General features: G+C 40.3%; 1 protein-coding gene across 1 annotated transcript in view; it reads right to left on the bottom strand.

The window, feature by feature from the left end:
- LOC309559460 (cytochrome P450 2H2-like) overlaps nt 1-25,196 on the bottom strand; it is a 53,384-nt gene extending 28,188 nt beyond the window's left edge. The window contains exons 1-7 of the mRNA XM_082262732.1: nt 24,982-25,196; nt 19,850-20,012; nt 15,830-15,979; nt 11,350-11,510; nt 9,964-10,140; nt 8,555-8,696; nt 1,902-2,089 (exon numbers count right to left, since the gene is read on the bottom strand). Coding sequence (XP_082118858.1) covers nt 1,902-2,089; nt 8,555-8,696; nt 9,964-10,140; nt 11,350-11,510; nt 15,830-15,979; nt 19,850-20,012; nt 24,982-25,164 — 1,164 coding nt within the window. The 5' untranslated portion in view covers nt 25,165-25,196. The remainder of the gene's footprint in view (nt 1-1,901; nt 2,090-8,554; nt 8,697-9,963; nt 10,141-11,349; nt 11,511-15,829; nt 15,980-19,849; nt 20,013-24,981) is intronic.
- Nucleotides 25,197-26,374: the final 1,178 nt, after the last annotated feature.

Raw genomic sequence — 26,374 nt, forward strand, 5'->3', positions numbered from 1 at the left:
ACAGCCTTTCGTTGCCTCTGGGCAGCCTGGCACACATGAGCGATTACATGCTGCAGTGTCTCCACAACGACCGCCGAGTTGCCCACATTCTAACTTGTGCTGATTACTGGGTGGCCACGCTGCTGGATCCCCGTTACAAGGACAACGTACCGTCCTTAATTCACTCACTGGAGCGCGATCGCAAGATGCGCGAGTACAAGCGCACGCTGGTAGACGCGATGCTGCTGGCATTCCCACCTGACAGCGGGGCCACAGTGGAAGCACAAGGCCAAGGCAGAGGAGGAGGAGGAAGAGGTCGCCAATGCAACCAGGGCACCGCCAGCACCTCAGAAGGCAGGGTTAGCATGGCCGAAATGTGGAAAAGCTTTGTCAGCACGCCACAACAAACAGCAGCACCAGCAGCTCATATGGAATGTCTTAGCAGGAGGCAGCATTTCACCAACATGGTGGAGCAGTATGTGTGCACACGCCTACATGTAGTGAATGACGGGTCTGCCCCCTTCAACTTCTGGGTCTCCAAATTGGGCACATGGCCTGAGCTTGCCCTTTACGCCTTGGAGGTGCTGGCGTGCCCTGCAGCCAGTGTATTATCTGAACGTGTATTTAGCACGGCTGGGGGCGTTATCACAGACAAGCGCAGCCGCCTGTCCAGAAACAATGTGGACAAGCTCACGTTCATTAAAATGAACCAGGCATGGATCCCACAGGACTTTTCCGTACCTTGTGCAGAATAGAGATGGATACCGACCTTACCCAGCCATTGTTCTATTTTTGCTCTTTCTCACTCTTTTGGGGTGTACCCTCATTTAAAATGACTGAAAAAAAGCAGTGTTGGCTACCTCGTCCTCCTCCACTGCCGCTTCCACCTACACCGCCACATCCACCACCACCTCAACCTCCCTCCTACTCCATATGGGCCTCGTCCTTCACAGATGAAGAAAATTGTTTTTGTTTTCTCTTTTTTGTTGTTGTTTTAAGTTATTTCCCTATCCACATTTGTTTGCAGAGCACTTGCCATGCTCTTAACTACATTTTGCTGCCATTTGCAGCACTCTAGCCCTTTCCATTGTTGTTTTAGAGCCATTTTAGTGCCTGAAAGTTCGGGTCCCCATTGACTTCAATGGGGTTCGGTGTCCGGGTAATGTTTGGAAAAAGTCCAGGACACGGACCCGGACTTTTTTTTCAAGTTCGGCCAAACCCGCCGAACATGGACATCCAGGTGTCCGCTCAACTCTAGTCAAGATCTATTGCCCTGAGGACAGCTAAACCCTGTTTGTACACCCAACTTTCTCTAATGACTATGAGCAGCCATTGGGTGGCTATAGATATCTCAAACTCTTCAAGTAAAGATGCCAAATTCCTAAATCATCTTGAAATTATTGGCTAAATCTTTAACAGTGAGGTGGTGACAACAAGTGCCTCTGGTGAAAAGAGTCACTTACTATTACATGGGGAGGTTTTGCAACTTTTTGAAAAGTCTTGCTGTAAGCACAGCTGATCCTTCACTCTGGTTCAGAACAAAAGAAGGATCACAGTACTGCATGCTCTATTGTTAGTGCTGGTTGAGTGTCATGGTGACTCCAGGTACTAGAATGACTCATGTGAGGGTAGGAAAATATTGTACCTCCTGACCATTTTTTCTGAAGGAAAATGCCTGCTCATCTACTACCAGACTTAGGCCTGATCAAATCACATGATAGATAGATAGATAGATAGATAGATAGATAGATAGATAGATAGATAGATAGATAGATAGATAGATAGATAGATAGATAGATAGATAGATAGATAGATAGATAGATAGATAGATAGATAGATAGATAGATAGATAGATAGATAGATAGATAGATAGATAGATAGATAGACATCTCAGACCATTTTGGAACTCTGAGAAAGGGTACCTTTGGTATGTGATATCCTCTAAAGTTGGTGTCCTTGCTGGCAGCATGGAGTACTCCTGCTGGTACAATATCAGCATATCTCTGGATCTCATGAATGACAGCATCTGTATATGGCATCTTACTTCTGTCTTCCACTGATGGACAGCGATCTCTGCCTATTACATTGCCAATCTCTTTATGAACCTTCTCTGGAGCACACAGAAAGAGAAGTGCATGAAAAAATATAACGTATTATCAAATCTGTATTTATTCATTTATGTGAGATCAGTGATATTCATTCATTGGAAAAGTGATTTGTGTTTTACCACACATTGAAAATTGCAGCAAAGCCTACTAACATGAATGACTTCTGAAGGGTGATATCACACAGCAGAGTTGTAGAGTGTTTTAAAATTGTAAAGTGCTTTTTTTTTTACACCTGTACAAAAAGTTTTTATTTGAGAAAAATAATTCCAACCATGCATTTATTGAAAAATAAAGATTGAATTTCTAATCAAAGATCAGTTCCAAGCCCAAATCGAAAGCATGGCATACGGCATAATTATGGCATAATTCCTCCATTAGGGATTATGGACCTAACTCTCGATACCCAAACCAATACAAACCCTACTTTCTATTGATTGACTTCCATATATTCCACATGACTGGACCCATGCTTCCATGCTTTTGATTGGGTATCTGTTGACATACTGACAAGTGTAGGGTGTTGCTATGATTTTATGATATTTTAAGGAATTTTGTAATAAAGATTATTATTTTTTATATTACCTGTCTTATGTTATGCCTACAAAGTCAGTTATTTTCGAGAAAGTAGGATCTACTTTTTCGATCTTTTTCTATATATTTGGATGTTGGCAAGGTGAGGGTCCTCCCTTTCAAAATACTGTTGTTTTGCACATCAGGAATTCTGTGTGTGAGTTTTAGCAAGCAGTGAGTTCCAACATCACCAGCGGGTGTGTTTCAACAATACCAGATTACAGGGAGTGATGTAGACTGGTGCAGTCCAGAAATGTCTGGATAAAAAACTGAATAAAGGTTGGGTTAATGGCCTCAGAATTAATTGACAGGTGAAACTAACCTGCACTTGACCTCCTTCTGATTTGCTTCAAGCTGATTTTAGGTTATAGACTTGTTTAGGAATTCATTATCAGACCTCATCTGTTTAGGTCTGATAATGAGTAGGGCAACATGACAATCTGGGCTTTCTTCCTCCTGCTCTTCCATCAATTTGACTTTTCCCTCAAAATTGATTAAAAATCGGTTCTCCCCTTAAGTGTTTTTTCCTAAACTGGTTTGGTAACAACTGGGTTAAAAAATGCAGAATCAAATTGGGAGGATTAGAGCATACATATTTCTATTGCTGTGACTATATTTAGATTTCAATATGGCCACGGGTCACGTGTACCAGGTTGCCATGATACCGTACACTATATAAACTGGAGGGAACAGCAATATGGCGGCGCTCCCGATGATGTCAGAGTGACAAAATGCATAGGACTGAGCCAAGCGTCATTGCCCAACTTCTGGTCTTGTGGTTTGTGTCCATAGAGCACACGGCGTCCTGGACTTCCTGGATGTTCACGCGAGTGACTGAATATTTTATGTAAGTGCACTACTTTTATTAATAAACCCTGCCTTTATGTTTTTACACTATGGGGGCTGTTTCTTTCTTATCCTATTGACCCATATGAGAGGATGCCACTATACCATTGTATACGAGAGGGAGCATAAGGAGACTGGAGCATCCATACTAACCAAGCATATCTATATACAGCAAGACACCCCTGTTGAAAGAGGAAGGATATCTGGTGAGTGCAATATCGGGCGGGGGACACAAGTGAATACACTGGGGTTCACTGCATGTTGAGATTTAACCTGTGTGTTACAACACCACCCAAGGCATTCCACCGGTAGCACGAGAAGGCGCAGCAATGTCACAAGTGGATTTTAAAAGGACACTGTGCTCATTTTTTATTCACAGGACCTTACACTTTTCGTATTTCTATGAACTAATTTTTATGAATTATAAATCCTTTTTTCACTAATAATGTATGATTTTTTATATGTATGCATTGACTAAGTGAGTTTGGAACTTAGCACTTGCACTTTTTCCACGTAATTTGCACCATCACTGTTTTGCACAGGTTTTAATCGATTTGCGATTTTGTACATATAACAAATAGGGTTTTTAGTAATTATTAATGTATCCACTTTTCATTTAAAATGTTGTATACTGTATACTTACCAGTTAACACTACTCTTGTTTATCAATATTTGAGGACATTTTAGAGCAGCGCTATTACCCACTTCTTTTGGCACACTCTCTTAATCCCACATGTGTCTTGACCTTTAATTTTTAAGAGTCTATTATATAAGGTGAGGGGACATTCTGTACCCAGGTGGTCAATTATTTTCACTAAATACGGTGGTTTTCACTATCCTCGGCTGAGAGGTTATTAGAATTGATCCTGTTTATTAAAGGGAAATACACTCTTGCTGACCTTAATTTCTTGGAAGGATAAATTGACCTTTGTAAAAAAATAAATAAATGTACCTCTTTTTTCAGGTAATAAAATGTGCACCTCTTTTTTTTTTACTATGAGCATGCAAATTGTTTCACCCACGATCAGCAGATCATGGTTGCAATGCAGAGCTCTTGCAGACAGTCTGTGTAAGCTCTGTGCTCAAACTTTGTACCTATTTGGCAGCCAGTGCGTCCCTGAGGGCGGCCCAAGCCCGTCTCTCCCTCCAGAATACGCAGGCACATAGGACTGAATGGAAGGCAGCAAAGACCTCCTTCGACTTATGGGCTAAAACACAGGAACACTTCCGCTCAGCGGTCACGGACCTCCAATATTTCAAATTTGGGCAAACTGCTAGCTCGCATGTGTAAAGGCCATTATACACCGAAACACATCCTGGCTTTGAAGGATTCTTCTGGTCATTTGTCCACAGATCCACGCAACATCAATGCCATTATGGAACAGTTTTACACCAAATTATATGGCCCTGACCCCATAAATCCGGATGAGGCTCAGGCATTCCTGGCAAATACACTGCTTCCCAAGATAGACCAGACTCAACTCTCTACCCTGAATACTCCGATTTCCCAAGAGGAAGTGGAGGTCACTATTAAATCCCTTCCCCTTGGTAAGGCCCCCGGCCCTGATGGCTATTCAGTAGCTTTCTATAAAATGATGGCTCCCTCGATTTCCGCCACCTTAACGTCTACCTATCAAGCCATACTGGAGGGTGGCCCCTATCTACCGTCCGGGTTACAGGCACACATTAAACTTATCCTGAAGCCTAATAAGGATGCCACAGACCCGGGGTCCTACCGTCCCATATCCCTCCTAAACCTTGACTCTAAAATACTATCTAAGATTATGGCCAACCGCTTGGCCAAGCTTATGCCCTCCCTCCTCCATCCTTCCCAGGCAGGATTCACACAGGGCCGGTCAGCCACCTCCTATATACGCAAGGTAATTGCGGTGTTGGAACACGCAAAGTCTAACCCCACTGCTGATTTAGCAGTTATTTCCTTAGTCGCGGAAAAAGCCTTTTTACAATGTCAGTTTTCATTGGCTCTGCTTAGTTCTGTCCGCCTTTGGCTTCACCGGACCCTTCCTTCACCTAATTGAAGCAATGTATTCCGCTCCTAGTGCTCGGGTGATCACGTCCCGCCAGGTATCAAATAGTTTTTTACTTACAAAGGGAACCAGACAGGGGTGTCCTCTTTCTCCCCTCCTATTTAACTTGGCCCTGGAACCCCTCTCTCGTTTCCTTCTCCACAATCCCTCTTTCCATGGAGTACGGATAGGTCAGGAAGAGGTCCGCTCGGCACTCTTCGCTGATGACATCCTACTCTTTTCTGCCGACCCTGCTGCGGATATGCCTTTAATTAAGGACATATTCGACTCATTCCGTATTTGTTCAGGACTCCGTATAAATTAGTCGAAAAGTGAAATATTACCCTATACCACTTCTGGAATCCACAATGGGCCTCTAACTCCCATTTCAAGGTAGCTCCCTGTTTCATTACTTACCTGGGCATTAAGATAGGTAAAACCCCCTCCTCTATATATCGCCTAAATTTCCCACCTATTCTGGCATCTATAGCTAAACAACTTGAACATTGGACACACCTTCCTCTTTCTCTGATGGGAAGATGCCACCTCTACAAGATGGTAGCTTTCCCTAAACTACTTTACCCCCTCCAGACGATACCACTTCTTCTTAAACACACTGACATAACATCCCTACATAAAGCACTAACACACTTCCTATGGAATAATAAAAGAGCACGTATCTCCCTGCCAAAACTTTTCCTGCCAAAACGTGAGGGAGGGGCTAACCTCCCAGACACCCAGCTTTACAACCTGACTAGTCTCCTCAGAGTGGGCATAGACTGGCTGAACGGTACATCCAAATACTCTAACTTTTTACTGGAATCCCAAATGGTTGGCCCGTGGGGACTTCCCTCTCTCTTGCACAGCAAAACGTCATCCATGCCTCCCCATTTGAAGCACAATATACTACTGAGAGACACCCAATTGGCTTGGAGGGAAATTCATAAAAAACTTGACCTCTCTCCGTATTTCTCAAAACACCTGCCCATAGCGGGTCACCCAGCTTTCAACCCCCCAGGGGGCGGGGTGGCTTTCTCCACATGGGCCAACCTGGGATTGCGGTTCTTTTATCAATTGTTTGACCCATCCTCAGGCTCCCCCTTCACCTTCTCAACTCTGCAATCCCAATATTGATTGCCTGCAGGCCACTTCCTTCTTGTCCACCAAGCCACGGCTTTCGCTCTATCTGTCACAAAAACCAAGCCAGAAAGAACTCGTTCCTCTATAATGGATCGGCTACTGACCTTAGAAGACTTCAAATTCGCTCACATCTATAAGCCTCTTCAATTAAGCATTGGACTTCCTCGCATTGACAGAGGTAAATCCCCATGGGACAAAGACCTCCCGCTGAATGATTCTAGATCTCATGTGTTAAGGGGATATGCCTCCATCTGCAAACATATCTCCAATGAATTTTGGAGAGAACAACAATTGAAGATAATCCACAGGGCATATACTCCTTTTTCAACAAACACCACAGAAGCACCCCTGCGTTGCTGCCCCTGATGCCATAAGCATAAGCCATCACTGTTTCATAGACTCTGGACTTGTCCCCCTGTATCAAGCTTCTGATCCACTGTGGCAACATATATTTCAGACATTGTGGGTTACCGGCCTCCCATGGACCCCTACTGTTTTCTTTTCGGCCTATTACAAGATTCGCCTGATACGACCACACAACAGATGATTAAACCCCATCTGCAACTAATACACAATCATGAAGCGTGGATTTTAACCTGCTTGACGATCGCTAAAAGAGCAATTCTCAGAGCATGGATCCATGCTGCTCCTCCGACAATCCAAGACGTCAAATTAGAACTGGAGACACTCTATAATAGGGAAGTGTTGGAAGTTTCTCTTTCTCACCATCCCCCCCCATCGACTCCAGGCAAAATGGGATCTATATACTAAGACTCGCGCAACTAGGGGGTTACTTCCTTGCTCACCATCCCCACATTTGTCTTTCGCATTCACTTAGGACCTAACCCTTCGCACATTTTTTCTTCCCCTAGGATTGACTTTTAGTCTAAGATTGTCATTTCCTCTGATGCCAACATCTGTTCCAGACGTCTTACCAATGGAAAACCTATCCTCTATACCAGGAATCAGCCTTGTATCTATCACTTTTTGTATAGTACTACTTACTTAAATCCCTTGGCTCCTCCAGATGGGAGGGGAGCTAATGGATCTCTTGTATCTCTATACGTAATGCAATAACATTTCAGGTTTTACTTTTATCCCTCCTTTTTTTCCTTTTCCTTCTCCCCCCCCCCTCCCCCTCCTTCCATTTGATATGGTATTTGTATACGGTTACTTTTATTGTAATTATGGCAGTTCATTGAGCCTGTTCTATTGTTTGAAAACCCAATAAAATGTTTTGAAAAAAAAAAAAAAAAAACTTTGTACCAGCAGGCAGTTACACTCTGACAGGAAGACTCGATGAACTACCTAGAACACTCATCAGGGCCCTGGTAGTTAATTGAGAACTACAAGCCAACAGCCACAAAGGCTGTAGGTACTTGTAGTTTTCACATTCACATAACACTGTAAATGAATGACGCAGCTAGGTGGAGAAGATCCCCTGCTCACTGTCAAAACTAGGGAGTGAGGTGGAGCAGGGACTGTTGCATCTGTAACCTGTTACAAAACGAGAACTTATCCTTTAAGCTGGTGGGAATATTTCACTAGATTTCACAGTGAAGTTTCATCTGAAGATTGGTTACAAACTTTTTAACTTGGTTTTCATTGGAACTCATTATCATATCCACTGGTTATGGACTATTATTATATGGACTACACATATATTATTATGAACTTGTTTGTTAAATATCTGCACACTTATTTGTAGCATAGTTATTTTGATTTAAATTAACACCTTTGAAACTGCTTTTGAGCGTAGCACTGGTGATATTTGTGATTTGAAGAAAGTTAGTAAGGCTGTGTGCAGCAGCTTTTTTATATTTACATTGATCAAATATTTGAGCGTGAGAGGTTTAATAGTTTAATTTAAAAAGATGGAGTTACCTTGTATCTCAGGGTATTTGAGTAGTATCAAGAACGCATATCTTAGTGTTACACTTGTGGTCTCAGTCCCCGCAAAGAACAGGTCAATAACTGTTCCTAGTAAATTATCCCTATGAAATTCTGTTTTTGGGTTGTTCTTTTCCTGAAAAATATTTTCAAAATCATTTTAGCAAACAAATGAGACATAAGGCTACCATAATATAAGTAAGTCACCGCTAATCATAAACCAGGCTCCTACCATGGCTCATACTGGTTTTTGTTTTTAGTCTGCTTCTTGGTGGAGTGTAGGAATGAAAAGAACCCCCTCCAGCTTCTCACCTTTTGCCAGCAGTTTAGATAGCTGCAATTAGGGCAGAGGCATTGGACTAATCATTAACTTTTTACTATAACTCCAACAAAATAATAATCAATCAGTACACTGGCCAGGATTACCCTTTACAACAGCAAATTACCCTAGAATGTACAACTGAGATATTGTATATAAACGTTACAATATGGTATAGATTGGCACTTTTGTACTTTATACAAGGCACGCAGTAAAAGCTGAAAAAAAGCATTCCTTGTAATAAAAAGAGATCAGACGACCCCCAGGGCCAACAAAGGAAAATATACCACCCGCAATGGTCACATATATGCCTGCTGGCTGCCAGGAGAACCATTATGAAAACTTGAATCTCCTCCATCCCCCCACCTTGGCCCTGGTATGGAGAGATTTAATGGATCTACTTTCTAGAGAAAAACTAGACACAGAAATACAAAATTACACCCTGACCAAGTCATTCTTTTCCAGATGGAAATCATTCATCGAACACTCTTTTTCCCGTGAGGAAATCACGACGTTAATGTCATCCTTCCAATACATGGAGTGGTACAACAAGGCCAACTTATCTAACTCGCTGGGACTACTTAAACTGAGTCAGTCGGAGTAGCAATGCTTTTATTTTCTACCTTGTTGTCATCAGTTAGTCATTCAGGTGCTTCGTAGGAACTATTAATCAGCACTTAAGCTAGGTAGTTGGAAAGGTAACAATTGCTACTACATTTCTTTTTGTGTTATTTTGGTCTAGATTTTCAGGCCTCTAGTTTAAACAGGTTTTCTCTTCCTTGCCTTCACCGTGAGAAAACTTTGTTTTGTTTTCGTTTTTCCGAGCATTAACGCACACACAAGATAGAGCTATTAGCTGGTGCTCACATTCTCATTTACTCTCATGGGTACTTTCATTTTCTTTCTTTTATACACGCTGATATATTCCTGACCTACACTTAACCCGCTATGTTTTATTGCCTAGTTGTGGGAGTTTTCATCTTGTAGATTTGTATACTCCATTTTTGTCTGTTTTGAAAAAATTTTCAATAAATATATGTTTAAAAAAAAAAGAGATCAGATTCTAGACCAAAATCACACTCACCTCTTCCATTCTTGTGAGGAAACAATCTATGAAGTCACGAGGGCAATTCTCATCCAATGTTTTTTTGTGAGACTCAACCTTTTCTTCCATAAACTCTTTAAGCTTTTCAAAAATTGGAAAAAGTTTCTGATGGGGGCCAGGGACACGGCTCATTAAGGTTGGGATCAGATTCAAAAGCTGGAACAAAGTTTTAATGCAAGTATTAAAAAATGCGCAATACATCTCCCTTACATTGTAAACATACTGAACATTACCAAAACAAGTCTCCAAAACTGTATGCAGAGTTTTTCATGTCTATTGCTAACTTTAAAAGACTGCTATCCTTTTAAATTGTTCTCCAACCAGTGCTGGGCCTCAAATGTATTGCGTGTGTATAAGACTGAAGTTTAAAAACTCTTCCTGGGTCCTATTGAAAACAGAAAGCTATGTACAAGGCAGATAATAATCCATATCTTTGCCTCCCGGAAAAGTCTACACAAGCCAAAAGTGAAGGGACCAGATAGAACACATACTATTGGCATGTGATATTATTAATAACTCTGGGCACAGCTGAGAGCAGACACACTCCTCTCCTACCTCTTCCTGCTCCATGTCAATCACAGAAATGTTGCCATGATGGATTACACTGTAGCCACCTGTGCTGGAGACATTGTTTATGATGCTGGAAATAAATCATGGACACATTCATTTAACCAGTGGACATTTTTTTCTGAGGACAGCCCCTTAAAGTTGGCGACTGCCTCCTGACATCGGGCCAACGTAACCTAAACCCAAAAACAAAAATGTTATGTATCACAGCTTACCAGTCCTTGGATGTAGCTGCTGCAATATTTATTTTTTTTCCCAGCTTTCTACCTTTTCTGGTAATCCACACTTCCTATTCCCAGTTGGCTACACTCATTTTTCCATCCGTATCACTCTGACCTTATCTATGGAAGGAGCCATAGTTGTGAAACAGGCTGAATGTCAAACATGTTCACCTCCATTACATAGTTGATTAATAAGGATGTTTATGCTTTCTTTTTGAGCTCACTGAAAGTGACGAGGACATTGCATTTCTGGCCAGATCATCTGTTTTTTTTTTTTTCTCTACTTGCTGAAAATTTCCTTAGCCTAAAAAAGGAAAATGAATGCAGCCACCCCATCTAAGGACTAGTAAGCTTCAGTTGTTTTTGGGTTTAGATATGCTTTAAAAGATAAATGAAGAACTCACTGAAGCACAGACTTTGCAGCACTAGGAAACTGGGTTTAATTTTCACATAAAGGTACACCACCTGCATAAAGTTTTTTTAATGTTTCTCTTACATTTATAAAAACATGTAATTGCTGTGAAATAAGCATAGTTTGTATACACATACAATTGTACAATATATACAGCACATTTACCTGGCCTGATCGGGAGTTCACCAGGATAATAAATTCTTGAAGAAGTGTCAAAAGGGTCACAAACTTCTTGTCTTCGTAGTCAAATCTTTCCCCAAATACAATGGAGCAGATGATATTGGAGACAGACAGTCTCAGCAGATGAGTCGGATTTATTGGTTTATCTGTTTTTACACAAGCAGAATAATTAAGAACTTTTATGCCCAACATCAATATCTATAATTTAGAAAACTATTTTAACCTGAGAACCTTGGGTAAATACTAAGAGATTACACAAAAGTCTGGCATAAACATGTTGGGGCTGATTTACTGAAGAAGTAGAGCCTTAGTGTTCACTTTGCAAAATGTATTTTTACTGATTTTGAAAATGAGATGAAGTTAGATGCAAATTTACACAAAGAGTGGTGCATTATGGGATACGGTATAAATGCCAGGGGCACACGAGGCAGGGTGTTTTTGGGAGGGATGCCACACATAGCGTTATACTGCATAATAAGACTATTTTATTTGTAAAAAATAAATTCCATAACACTCACAAGGGTGGTGTCTGCCAGACACTAGGGATCTGTGCTGTGTGAAATTGATCCTCTGCTCAAGCCGTCCGTGAGCAGAGATATGTGAAACAGTTCCTTTCCAATGCTTGAGCAGTGCTATCTCAGTGTCCTGTAAGCTACGCCCTACCGGTTTCGTCACCTGACTTCTTCTCGGGGCGGTCTAAAGTCAGATGGCGATGTGTGGCATCTCTCTTTATCCCTCTATGTGATTCCACTAATTTAAACCTGAGCTGTGGTGACCAAGAGAGAGAGGAGGTCAAGGATTAATTAAAGTGTGAACAAAGCTTGATTGCTGGTTTATAATTTTACCAGCAATATATCTGGTGAGTTTACCCAGGCACTAATTACTGTGGTGGAAGGATCCTCACTGACACATCACAAGCACCTTGGAATTTATTTATTTTTCAGCACTATTGGCACTTTTCTGCACGGGAGGATTATAATAATGAACTTTATTCAATTGACTTTATTTTTAATTGTGTGATATGAGATTATTAAGTTTGAGAAATATTTTATAGTATTTTACTAATGCTCGCATGTTTTGCATTTTTTCTTTTTTGCACTTGCACTCTTTGCGCACAAAAGATATTTTTGTGATATAATTATTTTTCGCCGATTGGTAATTTTTTGGGGTTAGGAATATTATTGTTTATAAGGATACACCATTGCACTGTAGCACCAGCACCTTAAGTTTGCACCCATACATACCAAGCAATTGGTTTCAGGTGCTTATTAGCATATATGTTTGCACTTAAGCACTAGCACTTATAATTAGCATACATTTGCTTTAGCATTTTTTGTTTTACATTAATTTCACTACCATCCCATATTTATTCACCACCACCATTTATATAGGAAAAAAAATTAAAAATTTTCTCGTCATACAATTTTTTCACAGATTTTGCGCCTAATTTATTTTCCTTACTTGCCACATAGCTTTTGCTATGGTTCAGCGGCTGCATTTCTGGTGATTAATTGTTTTTTACACATAAGCTTCCTAGGCGCTGGTTTCCCCATTTGATTTAATATAAATGGTAACCCTATGATAATTTACTTAGTTAGGATTTTTTAAATAACTTTTCTCCACAATAGGTTTATAGCGCCTTCCATGATGTGCAACTATCCCTGGGCAAGGAAAACAAAAACATCTACATAATGTAGTAAAACTTAGATTTTCTTTTTTCTATTTGTTTCCTGCAGTCTGTTTGCTGTTCCACCATATCTGTAGCTGATTTTTAGTGATTCATATTATATTATATGTTTAATATTATATGTTTTTTGTATTTTGCTCATATTTATTTCTGTATACATTTAAAACTACTGTTGTGATACCTCCATTCTCCTAAAGGAAGCAGTATGCCCCACAAAATGTGTAGCGAAACTGTGGATACTCCTTGTGGCCATCCAATACAGTACTTGCAGTGCTTATTTTATACATCTTCTGGCTTTTAGTTTATTCAAAATACTAAGGGGAGTTTATCTACTGTTATATGGAGGCAAAAATATTCAATCTTAGATGTTTTAAATGTAATGCCCATTGTTATAGACAAATAAAGTTTGGTTATTTATTTATTTTTTTTGTTTGTGTCCTGGGGTACCAATAAAGTCCATCATTTTTTAGGATTGTCTTTATACATGCAATAGAGGACATGGTAGCCCCCTGTGTCTTCTTAAGTCTTAACCTATTTATATATTCTCTTCTACCCACCAAAAATAGGTTCTTTGATACTGTATATGCTATTCAGTTTTTCTTTGTGATTTTTGTAATTTGCACATCCTTTTTTTTTTTAACCACTTCAGCCCCAGAAGTTTTTACCCCCTTAATGACCAGGCCATTTTTTGCGATACGGTACTGCAATAATTTAACTAACAATTGCGCGGTCGCGTGACGCTGTACCCAGAAAAAAAAAAATGGATATCCTTTTTTTTCCCCTACAAATAGAGCTTTATTTTGGTGGTATTTGATCACCTCTGTGGTTCTTATTTTTTGCGCTATAAACAAAAAAATAGCAACAATTTTGAAAAAAAAAAAAATTTACGTCCTGCTATAAAACACATCCAATAAAAAAATTTAAAAAATCCAATTGCTTTATCAATTTAAGCCAATATGTATTCTGCTATATAATTTTGGTAAAAAAAAAATCCCAATAAGCGTATATTGATCTGTGCAAAAGTAATTGTGTCTACAAACTATAGGATATTTTAATGGCATTTTTTTTACTATTAATGGTGGCAATCAGCGATATTTAGCAGGACTGCGACATTGCGGCGGACAAATCGGACACTTTTGAAACTTTTTTGGGGACCAGTGACATTATTCCAGTGATCAGTGCTACAAAAATTTGCACTGTTACTGTACTAATGACACTGGCAGGAAAGGGGTTAACGTCAGGGGCAATCAAAGGGTTAAATGTGTCCCTAGGGGGTGCTTGCTAACTGTGTGGGGGTTGCTCTGACTGGGGGAATGCAGAAATCTGTATTCCTGCTTAGCAGAAACACAGGATCTCTATCTTCTCCCCTGTCAGAATAGCAAGCTGCCTTTTTTACTGCCGTTCTGCTTCTCTTGGGAACGATCCCAGGTGGCCGGCTGACATTGGGTCCATCAAACCCGCTAATTGGCTCCCCCTCTATCCAATCAGCACGCGATCGCGACACCAGCAGCGCAAGCATGCCCCCTAGTGGCTATTGCACAAAATCTTGTACAGGTACGTGATTTCATGCAACAGAGACGACCTGCCGCAGTAAATGTACGTTAGACAGTCAGCAAATGGTTAAAGCTAAAGTTTATTGTGCTTATAGTTTACCTTTCCTGGTTCCTCCCTCCCCTATTGTCAACAGGCTAATAAAATTTTTGACATTTTTAAAATAAACAAATAAAAAGATACAGGAATAAAATCTCTTTATTCATTGCATATCTCATTTTAGACCAAGTATTGTTATCATTAGGTCTCGGTGCTTCTCTATGCCATGCAGGTAGACCTTGGTGAGTGGAAGGGGCCTGCAGGGTGTTGTGCATAGCTTTCGGAAAACATCACTGCATGTATTTGCATGTAGATTGCCCCAGGTAATGCCCACATTTGATTCTAAACCCCTATGATTAAAATAACTGAAATCCAATGAAAGAAAGAGGCCAGCAGGAGCAGTAAAACTGGGAAGGAAAATGATAGATGAGGTCATCCTCCAGCTGGAAAATGTGGTTGGGTCTATTTGAATTGCTGCAGCTTCAAAGTGTAAAGTGAAATCAGAGAAAGCAATTTCAGTACAGGAAAGGAGCCTGTACAACTGTGCAAGTCCGAGGTAAGGTTAAAGCTTAAATATAGCACAGCAGAAATAGTTATTTAAAATGTTTAAGTAATATACTGTACATTGTTAACTAACACGGTAATTTCTTATGTTTTTCAGATATAATCATAAAAGCCTCCTAAATTAAGCCCCTAGTGGGTAAAACATGTTAGGGGGGTTCTATTATGGGTGGGAGACCAAGCTAAAGCCATTTTTAATGGGGAGGACTTCACTATATACTGAGACAGTGTGCAGACAGGCGCCATTTTATTGTAATTCTCAATGTGTATGACGAGCCAGTATACTGTATAACCTTACCAGCAAACACTGTGGCCAGTCAGTTCCTACTGTGCATTGCTGAAATTTAGGAGACATCTGTTAATCCCTAGAAACTCATAAAATACAAGGATGCCCCTTTACAGCCCCCCATCAGTGCCCAGACTTTTATTTTATAACACATCACATGCCAGGAGATATAATTCAAGTAGCCAACACCATATCAGATCATACTGTCACATCAGCATAGCAATTGGGATCTTTGGAGATGGTGCTGGATAATAAACAGTTTGGATCAACAGGGTTGTGTTATTCCATGTAAAAATGGGGAAGGGTCACCAATGTGCTAATTCAGCATTATCTCCACCTACCTTTGCTTTTCATAAAGCGGTCACTGAGACACTGAGCTTCTTCCTGGATCCTTTCCTCCACACTCCTCTTCCCCATCCCAAAATTTCTCAGTGTTGTCAGAGAAAATCGACGCATTATTTTCCATCTCTCTCCATTGCTCATGATGACCCCTAAATGAATTGAAAGATTGTATACATATTGCTCTTGAAGACCCTGTAAAATGCAAACATTTTAAATAATGGCCTATTGACTCCCTCTGTATTGCATGAATCCCACCAGGGACACTATTAGCATGGAGCTTGTGGGTTCTCACTGTCTTCGCATGGGTTTCCTCCTATCAGGAACGTAGATAAGGGGGGAGTCAGGGGTGTCTGAACCCCTCCTAGGGCAGAGTATGTTTATGAAAAAATAGGAAGCTGTGCTCCCATCTGTAATTGTCAATGGACTGGAACAAGCTCAGGGAGGCGGGCCGGCTCGGTTCAGCCAGGGGGCAGGTCTGCTTGGCTCGGCAGGGAAGGAGGGGACCTGCTGGCACAGTGCACACTACACGGCCATCCACATAGAGGTGTTTGGTACTTTCTCTGATGATTTTAAATACCCTACAAGGAGGGGGAGTGGGAGGAGAAGAGAATCCTGCCCTCAGTGCCCTGGTCTGCACCAAATAATTTACAGAGTTAAGTGTGTGAAACTTCAAGCAGCAAAGCTCCCACAATGATCAATAAGGTGAGGGAGGAGAGAACAAGTTTTTTCCCCCAGTAGAAATGAAGGAAAAATGAGGAGCTGCTAGAAGTGCCTCCTGTTACTGTACAGTACATAGCCTGTGTCCCTTAATTATTACGCACGCGCACCCTCAACCCTGCACTCTGTACGCAGGGCACCCCTTAACCTTGCACTCTGTACATAGCACACCTCTTATCCGTGCACTCAGTACATAGCACACCTCTTAACCCTGCACTCAGGAAGAAGCGCACCTCTCAACCCTGCACTCAGTATGTAGCGCACCTCTCAACTCTGCACTCAGTATGTAGCGTTCCTCTCCACCCTGCACTCACTATGTAGTGCAACCCTCATCCCTGCAGTCAGTATATAGTGCACCCCTTAACCCTGCACCCTGTACATATCATACTCCTCAACCCTATACTTGGTACACAGAACATTCCTAAACCCTGCACTCTGTACATAGCGCACTCTTTAACCCTTCAGTTTGTACACAATGCACCCCTTCGCCATTAAACCCTCCTACTACTAGGAGTTTAGCCACACACCCATTTTACCATCTAAAATGTCTGCTAGGACAGAGTATGTGAGATTGCCATGAGGAGGACATCTGCAGTATTCATGTGGTAAGGTTTGTACATGTTTGCTAGTCTCTCACTTGTAACACAGTAAATAAAGCATAATTTTGGGTACACAGGCTGAGTCAAGTTTTAAGCACAATTTGTCAAAACCTGGCAAGTTCACTAAATTCAAATTATCTACGGCCCTGCCTCGTATGATATGAAAATATATTTATAACTTAAGTGCAAAGCTTCTAGTAAAGGGGACCTATTTTCCTTTTTGAGTTCACAAGCACAGCAAGAAGATCCTGCTCCTGTGTTTGGGGATACTTTGTGGAAATGTCACATGGCCAAGATCCATAATGCTTTGGATTAATTGGCTCCATCATGAACTGGTCTGTGTGTAATAAAGTATGACTATAAACCTCTTTGGAGACAGGTCCTTATGATAATGGTGCTATGTGATGATAATAATGTCTGCTTAGCCCCAAACTAAGTGAACAGAAAATTGTACAAAACATAGAATTCACAAGGCAGCTATGAAAATGATCTGATATAAATTCTTTGCATTTATGGGATGTAATACATTTGATAAAAGAAAATAATCCAATTAACAGCACAGTTTACAGAAAACAGATAGTTAGTTAAATAGAAAACAATGAGAGTTAGATACAAGGCAGGGGGTTGTAAAACTTCCAGCAGTATCATAAACAGTACTTAGTGATGAAAACATTCTGATTTAAATCCAATGTCTGTGCTAGACACTCACGGAATCTAATACATTTTAACAAGAGAAAACTTTCTATTTTACAGCACAATTGACAGAAAACAACCCAAAGTTAGATGGAAAGCAGAGAATGTTAGATGGCAGGCAGGGGATTGTATAGCAGGGTCATTCAAACACTTCAATATTCCTTCAGCAGACCTCTCAAGCCCTTTGATTGGTTATGTTAATTCTGTAAAAACCCTCTTCAGGGACAATAATAGATGGCTGATTTTGCACTTTAGGGCTCCCACTTGTAATTATAAGGAATGCTAGAGGTCATTCATAATAAATCTGATACATCATATTGGACTTACTCTGTAGCACATTGGAATTGAATGATAAGTGCTTTTCACTTTTAATCTAGTTTTTTTACTGTTACTAATTTTCTGTTTTGTAATACATTTTCTGTAAAACAGACATTTATAGGTTTTCCTTAAGAACAAAAACAATCACCATCCTGGATTCAGTGACCCCCATTACCTCCCCCCTCCCCCTTTTTTTTGTTTTGTTTTGTCCCCTCCCCCCTCTCTCCTCCCATTCTGCTCCTCTTTTTGTCTGCCCATTTTCTGTCTTTCCTGTACCTACTGTATGCCCTATCTTCTTGACTCTTACCTCTTCCTTCCCCCTCTACTTCTTCCCAACGAGTTTATGCTACACTCCGAGTGGCTCATTACTTACAGTTCCCGCAGCAAGGGCCATACCTGCCACTTGCGTTCAGCTAAGAAGGCGTAAGCTTGATCAACCTGGCAAATTCTAAACCTTTCCTCAGTGGTACCGCTGTGGTACGTATTTTGACTCCGGCAGTTCCCGGTTGGTCATCTCCCCACCATTGCTATGAACGCTATTCTGGATGAATACGTTGTATCCTCTGTTTTTTTATTAACCCTCGTATTAGCGGGTTCTACTATGCACTTTTTGGAGCTCGTTTGGATGTTACATGTTTCTGTGTTGACCCTCGTTGGTTTCTCTTTTATGGTATCCAGAGCTTTGTATTTATGCTATGTATGCCTGTTGTTGCTTTTTTTTCTCCATAAAACTTTTAATGGAAAAAAAAAAAAAAAGAAAAAAAACAATCATCTCTTAAAAAACTCCCTAAACTTTTACTTTTCAAAAATGTCAGAGTACCTTGTATTACATACACCTTTGTGAGGAAGGTGGTATGTGAGGACCATTTTTGGGTCCTAGGCTGTTCAACTCCTGATAGTGATGAGGATGTTGTCCATCTGACAAATAATTAATGACTGCGTAGTGAGGTGCGTACAACGGATTCATTACCAGCCTTTATTAGTTAGGAATGTAGTATACAGCCAATGCCAACAATAATAATCGGGTTTGGGATGAACTGGAGTGAATTCACATTGACTTGTGCTGGCGAGCAGAATCGGCACCAGTCAATGAAAATTCAGTCTCAAGCCAGTTTATTACATTGTGTATAACCTGGATCTAACCAAGAAGAAGGTAGAGGCATAAGCCTCGAAGAAGGAGGAAGCCACATCCCCACAAACATGTTATCTATAAATCAATCAATTGTGCAATTATCTATAATAGGCACTCCTCAGTACACAAACCAATAATCAATCCCACTTGCTATTTATAATTAGTGAAGTATGTATGCACTTGACCTATTAGGTTTCTGCATAATCAAGAACAGGGAGATAACTCTCTGCCTTTCAGTTTCAGGGAGACATTTGTTTCATAATTGGCCAGAGTAAATCTTATAGGGCCCAGTGTTTTTGCGTCTGATCTTATGACCCCCCCTTTACCACAAAAAAAAAATAAATAAATAAACCCCATAAGCATGTTGCAACACAAGAACAAAAGATTTTTGTGGAAGGTTGGGTTCCTTGTGTGTGCTCTTCCATGTTAGATGTTTAAATTAAACAGAGTGCTTCTTTAACAGCTTTGATCCCATGTTTACAATATAATGATTACAGATAGTTTCTAATGCAAACATATAACACCAGCTAAGGATAATTTTTTTGTTTTTAGGATCTTACCAAAATCTTTAAAGAAGAATTCTATTAAATCCAAACCCCCTCTCTCACTGAACACATCACTGCGATCCACCAGAGCCTCCTTCACAGCATCATAGCCAATCAGCATGATCGCTCGATTGTTGATCAGGTAGAGTGTATACACAGGTCCATACTTTTTCCCGAGCTGTTGATAGAGATTTGAGTTTTTAAACAGAATTTTACAGGTTCAAGACGAGCTGGAACTGGAAGAATTTGACGTAATGTGCTTCTAACAACTGTCTTGATGTATTCGGCTGGTCCCAGGCATGAAGATATTTCACCAAGACCAAAGCATGGAGACACATCTTCTTGCTTGACTTACATCACTGAAGTGCTAGGACCCATCTCAGTCCTTCACTCCTCTGCAGCCTATTTTTGTAATTTGGTACCAGCTTTGTGTGTTCTATTTCCATTACTGTTTGGAAAAGGCAAAGCTGAGCATACAAGTCTATGAAAGTCTATGCATCACATTGAAGATCTTCTAGCATGAGGGTTGACAGAATGTTCCTGCACATTTGAAAACCCCCTAAAATCTATAGCCAGCCTTCAACAGTATATTGACAATAGAAGAAAGAAGAGAATATATTTGCAGCTCCTCTAATTGTTGGACCCTTATTCAGCTTATTAGTAGTACAGACAATAGGGTCTCTTGTTCACTCAGAACAGACAGCAGACAGCACAGAGCTTCCCTACTGAAAGGAAATCAATCAGAAGACATATAGGCAAACCCTATATCCCTGGCTGACTGATCCATGTTCTGATTTGCCATTAGTGTGAGCAACATACATTCCAATTGTTGATCTATTTTTCTTCTTTTTTGTTTATATTAGAAAGTCAGAGCAAGGACGGTAATCCAAGAAAATAAAGTCCAAGGCACTTACGATTTAGCACTCTTTATTTAGTTAGAAATTCCAAAGGCTAAAAACAATTTAAACATATCCAGTCAATGAACATTTCTTGTGCAAAGCGCATGCCTACTCAAGCCATCTGAATCTATTATGGGTTATTTTTAAAGAGGGAAATGCCAGGGCTGTCTATTTAAAACATGGCACCTAAATGATAAACTGATAGTATAAGCCAAAGCAATCAAGGTGCCGCGCTCCCAATACTAAATTTAAAACCTATATGGTGTCTAATCTAATCAAAAACCAAATTAATATTAATACCAATCCCAAGATTTATTTTCGTGAATGATCACACAAGTGAGGAAGCCACCTGTCCCTATAGGTAATGATAGGGGAGGGGCAATAGGACGGCACAGTGTCTGTACCCTGTGGGAGAACCTGCGCATACAAGCGGCTTGCGTGGTGTCATTGATACATTTATTGAGGATTTTAAGCGGTGTAAGTGTGGTGCGCTTCAAGCACCCAATAAATGTGAGTAGACACTTTTCTGGATTTAAATAAATATCACTTGGTTTTATGATGTAAGCACTATTGGCTTTCCTTTCTTTATACATTCTCTTTGGTGAGACTATCATGATTTGAGGCAGTGGCATCAATTAGGAGGAATGAGGAGATAAGGATACCATATACAATATCTCACAAAAGTAAGTACACCCCTCACATTTTTGTAAATATTTTATTATATCTTTTCATAGAACAACACTAAAGAAATTACACTTTGCTACAATGTAAAGTAGTGAGTGTACAGCTTTTATAACAGTGCAAATTTGCTGTCCCCTCAAAATAACTCAACACACAGCCATTAATGTCTAAACTGCTGGCAACAAAAGTGAATACACCCCTACGTCAAAATGTCCAAATTGGGCGCAATTAGCCATTTTCCCTCCCCAATGTCATGTGACTCGTTAGTGTTACAAGGTCTCAGGTGTGAATGGGGAGCAGGTGTGGTAAATTTGGTGTTATCGCTCTCACTCTCTCATACTGGTCACTGGAAGTTCAACATGGAATCTCATGGCAAAGAACTCTCTGAGGATCTGAAAAAAAGAATTGTTGCTCTACATAAAGATGGCCTAGGCTATAAGAATGTAGCCAAAACCCTGAAACTGAGCTGCAGCACGGTGGCCAAGACCATACAGTGGTTTAATAGGACAGGTTCCACTCAGGACTAGCCTCGCCATGGTCGACCAAAGGAGTTGAGTGCACATGCTCAGCATTCTATCCAGAGGTTGTCTTTGGGAAAAAGATGTATCAGTGCTGCCAGCATTGCTGCAGAGGTTGAAGGGGTGAGGGGTCAGCCTGTCAGTGCTAAGACCATAGACTGCACACTGCATCAAATTGGTCTAAATGGCTGTCGCACCCGAAGGAAGCCTCTTCAAAAGACGATGCACAAGAAAGCCCACAAACAGTTTGCTGAAGACAAGCAGACTAAGGACATGGACTGATGAGACCAAGATCAACGTATTTGGTTCAGATTATGTCAAGCGTGTGTGACGGCAACCAGTTGAGGAGTACAAAGACAAGTGTGTCTAGCCTACAGTCAAGCATGGTGGTGGGAGTGTCATGGTCTGGGGCTGCATGAGTGCTGCCAGCACTGGGGAGCTACAGTTCAGTGAGTGAACCATGAATGCCAACATGTACTGTGACATACTGAAGCAGAGGATGATCCCCTCCCTTCAGAGACTGGGCTATAGGGCAGTATTCTAACATGATAGCGACCCAAAACTAACCTCCAAGATGACCACTGCCTTGCTGAAGAAGCTGAGGGTAAAGCTGATGGACTGGCCAAGCATGTCTCCAGACCTAAACCCTATTAAGCATCTGTGGGGCATCCTCAAACAGAAGGTGGAGGAGCACAAGGTCTCTAACATCCACCAGCTCCGTGATGTCATCATGGAGGAGTGGAAGAGGACTCCAGTGGCAATCTGTGAAGCTCTGGTGAACTCCATGCCCAAGAGGGTTAAGGCAGTGCTGGAAAATAATGGTGGCCACACAAAATATTACCACTTTGGGCCCAATTTGGACATTTTGGCCTAGGGGTGTACTCACTTTTGTTGCCAGTGGTTTAGACATTAATGGCTGTGTGTTGAGTTATTTAGAGGGGTCAGCAAATGTACACTGTTATACAAGCTGTACACTCACTACTTTACATTGTAGCAAAGTGTAATTTCTTCAGTGTTGTCACATGAAAAGATATAATAAAATATTTACAAAAATATGGGGGGTGTACTCACTTTTGTGAGATACTGTACATTGTAGTCCTGGTGGGACTAGAAAGCGCATTTTACCGAACTCGTACACCCAAGGAGAGCATGAGTGAGGTGTCACACCTGCATACTAATTGAGCACTTTAAGAAGTAAACGGAGTGAGAATCACTAGGAGCTGTTGGTGTATGGCGGCACGGCATCAATAAATAGACGTTTTTTTCACTGGAATGACATTACGGACTGCACCTATATTTATATTTATCTTTTTACACTGCAATTTATTGGAATATTCATTTGTGTGAATTTTCATATATGCATATATATTTTTACTTTTTTGTTATAGTTACACTTGTGTGAGCATTCAGGGAAAGAAATCCTGGGATTGTTATTAATATTCATTTTGTTTTTGATGAGATTAGATACCATATAGGTTTTACATTTAGTATTTATGAGGAAACAGGAAAAAGACCCCAGGGGTTTTATGGCAGCAAAAATAATAATAATAATGGAACTATGAGTATATAAAATATTTCATCTTTATTGGTAATAGAAAAAGATTAAAATGTCAAAAAGGTAAGTTATGAGCTCTGGTTACAATCAACCATGGCAGTAATACATTGCTGAAAAGCATCACAATTACAGATCATCACATACAATAAGAAAACCCAGACGCGTTTTGACCTAAATTGGGCCCAATTTGGAAATTTTGACTTAGGTGTGTACTCGCTTTTGTTGCCAGAGGATTAGACATTAATGGCTGTGTGTTGAGTTATTTTGAGGGGAAAGCAAATTTACACTGTTATACAAGCTGTACACTCACTACTTTACATTGTAGCAAAGTGTTGTTTCTTCAGTGTTGTCACATGAAAAGATATAATAAAATAAAATATTTACAAAAATGTGAGGGGTGTGCTCACTTTTGTGAGATACTGTATATGGTATCCTTATCTCATCATTCCTCGTACTTGATATCACTGCCTAAAATCATGATAGTCTCACCAAAGAGCATGTATAAAGAAAGGAAAGCCAATAGGGCTTACATCATAAAACCAAGCGATATTCATTTAAATCCAGAAAAGTGGCTACTCACATTTATTGGGTTCTTGAAGCGCACCCCACTTACACCGCTTAAAATCCTTAATAAATGTATCCATGACAGCACACAAGCCACTTGTATGCACAGGTTCTATTACAGGGTACAGACACCGTGCCTTCCTATTGCCCCTCCCCTATGCATTACCCCACAGGGACAGGTGGCTTCCTCACTTGTGTGATAATTCACGAAAATAAATCTTGGGATTGGTATTAATATTAATTTGGTTTTTGATGAGATTAGACACCATATAGGTTTTAAATTTAGTATTGGGTATTAGGAGTGATTTGTTTGGTTTTTGTATTACACACATTTTATGGGAATGTGAGACGTGCTTGCGGCTGTCATTTTTAGATTTTAATATTATATATGGTTGCTCGCAAGGTTTTTTATTTGTTCATAATAAACTGATAATACATGGTAAAGGTGAAAATACGCAAACACCATACTCAAAAATGTGGTTATTGGTTACTATGGGTAAGCTGTCAAACTTTCATGACCTCCTAACCCTTCAAAGTCCACCAAAAGAGGACTTTTGTAGTGGCAAGTCTATGGCAGTCCTCAATGTCTCCTTTGAGACCAGGACGATGGAAGAGCCGTGCTGCATCTTGGATAATGCTGGAGCAGTGACAGGAGTCAGGTAAGTGTTTAGGGACAGAAGGAGAACAGGTAGCCGGGCATTTTTTGGTAAAAAAAAAAAAAAATCTTTTTTTAGGTATAGAACCACTTTAAGTTGTGGGAGTTCTTCCTACTTATTCTGCTTATTTCCCCATCAATTTCATATAAATAGGACTAATAGACTGGAAAAGGCAACAGCTTAGATTGCATCTTTTCTTGACACTATGAGAGATTTCTTCCTAGAATACATGAAAAGTGCATTGTTTTAGAATATTCAGTTTAATTACACTTACCTTCACCAGAGATTGTGGCATTTCAGTGGTACTGATCTGCAGAATATTCCCCAGAAATGGCAGAGGGGTCGGTCCTGGTGGCAAGTCTTTCTTCTTTACATTCATCCACCATTTAATGAGGTAAATCAAAAGAGTGACTCCAGAAGCGAGGAGAAGTGTTGCTGCCACATTCACCGCCATCATGAAAATAATCTCTGTGTACTGATTCTAAAACACGATCCGCTGTATTTATTTGTGAGATGAAGTTTGACAACATTCCAACTATCATTTAACCACTGAGGACAGGTAGGGTGTGTTGGAGTTTGGTTCAAATATAGGCACATTGTGTAACAGATTTTAAAGCTTTCCTAATCATTACTTAGCCTGCATGACTTTACATATCATATGAATCTATTAAATAAACATTTTATGTTGTATTATTCAGGAGTAGATCAGCATAAAATGGATTGCAGTTTAAGCAACTATTGTGTACCTGGAGCCTAGAGTTGTGTTTCAGCCAAAGCCTTCTTAAGAGTTCATTGACTAAACCAAGATATAATTACTCAGAAAAGCCCTGAAATAAAGTTTTGTGTGTCAGTCTACAAAATACAAAGAATAATATAAGTACAAAATTTTGGCATGTTAGAATTTTTGCACTTGGAGTCAGCTATCACATGTCTTGGCATTGGTGTGCACAGCCTATTGCATTATGGTGTGCAGCCAAAAGCACAAACTCACATGCGTGTATATCAGCAGAGCAGTGGACCGTGTCCGCAGAGCAGAGATTGATGTCAGTAGGGCAGTGGACAGTATCAGTGTTTTTTTTTTTATATTTTTTAATTATTTTTTTACAATATTATTTTTTTACAATTTTTTAGAAGCCCCATTGGTGAAATACCAAGGGTCTAAACAGACCCCTGATGTATAACTTTGGAGACAGAGAAAGGGACAGAGGACAGAGATTCCCCTGTCCCTTTGTCTACAGTTTCAGCTGCACTGGACAGTGAACAAATGAGAAGTGCTCTGTGCTGAGTGGCTTCCTGTTCATTCACAATTCACATAGTTTACTATGCTTCGGTTAATAATGAACACAGAAGCAATTGGTATAGATTACTCGCTGTGTTCATTTAACAAAGAAAAGGGCTAGGAAATGAAATATTTACTGTCCCCTACCCCTGTTCTCCATCCTAAAACATCCCCCACAGCAGCCAGCAGGAGAGGAGGGAATCTGCCAGCACTACAGGGAGAAACCGGGGCGCCAGGAAGCCCAGGCACACCCGACACACCCTATACACACATAAAGTTACAGAGGTATAAATAAGGGTTTTTTACTCTTGCCCTAGGGTTTTTCTTTTCCAGTGAAAAACTTGCATGCTGTATTTATCAATAAATAGTCTGGTTCAATTAAAATAAA

The sequence above is a fragment of the Pelophylax lessonae genome (assembly GCF_965119305.1).
Source record: "Pelophylax lessonae genome assembly, chromosome: 7".
Taxonomy (NCBI): Eukaryota; Metazoa; Chordata; class Amphibia; order Anura; family Ranidae; genus Pelophylax; species Pelophylax lessonae.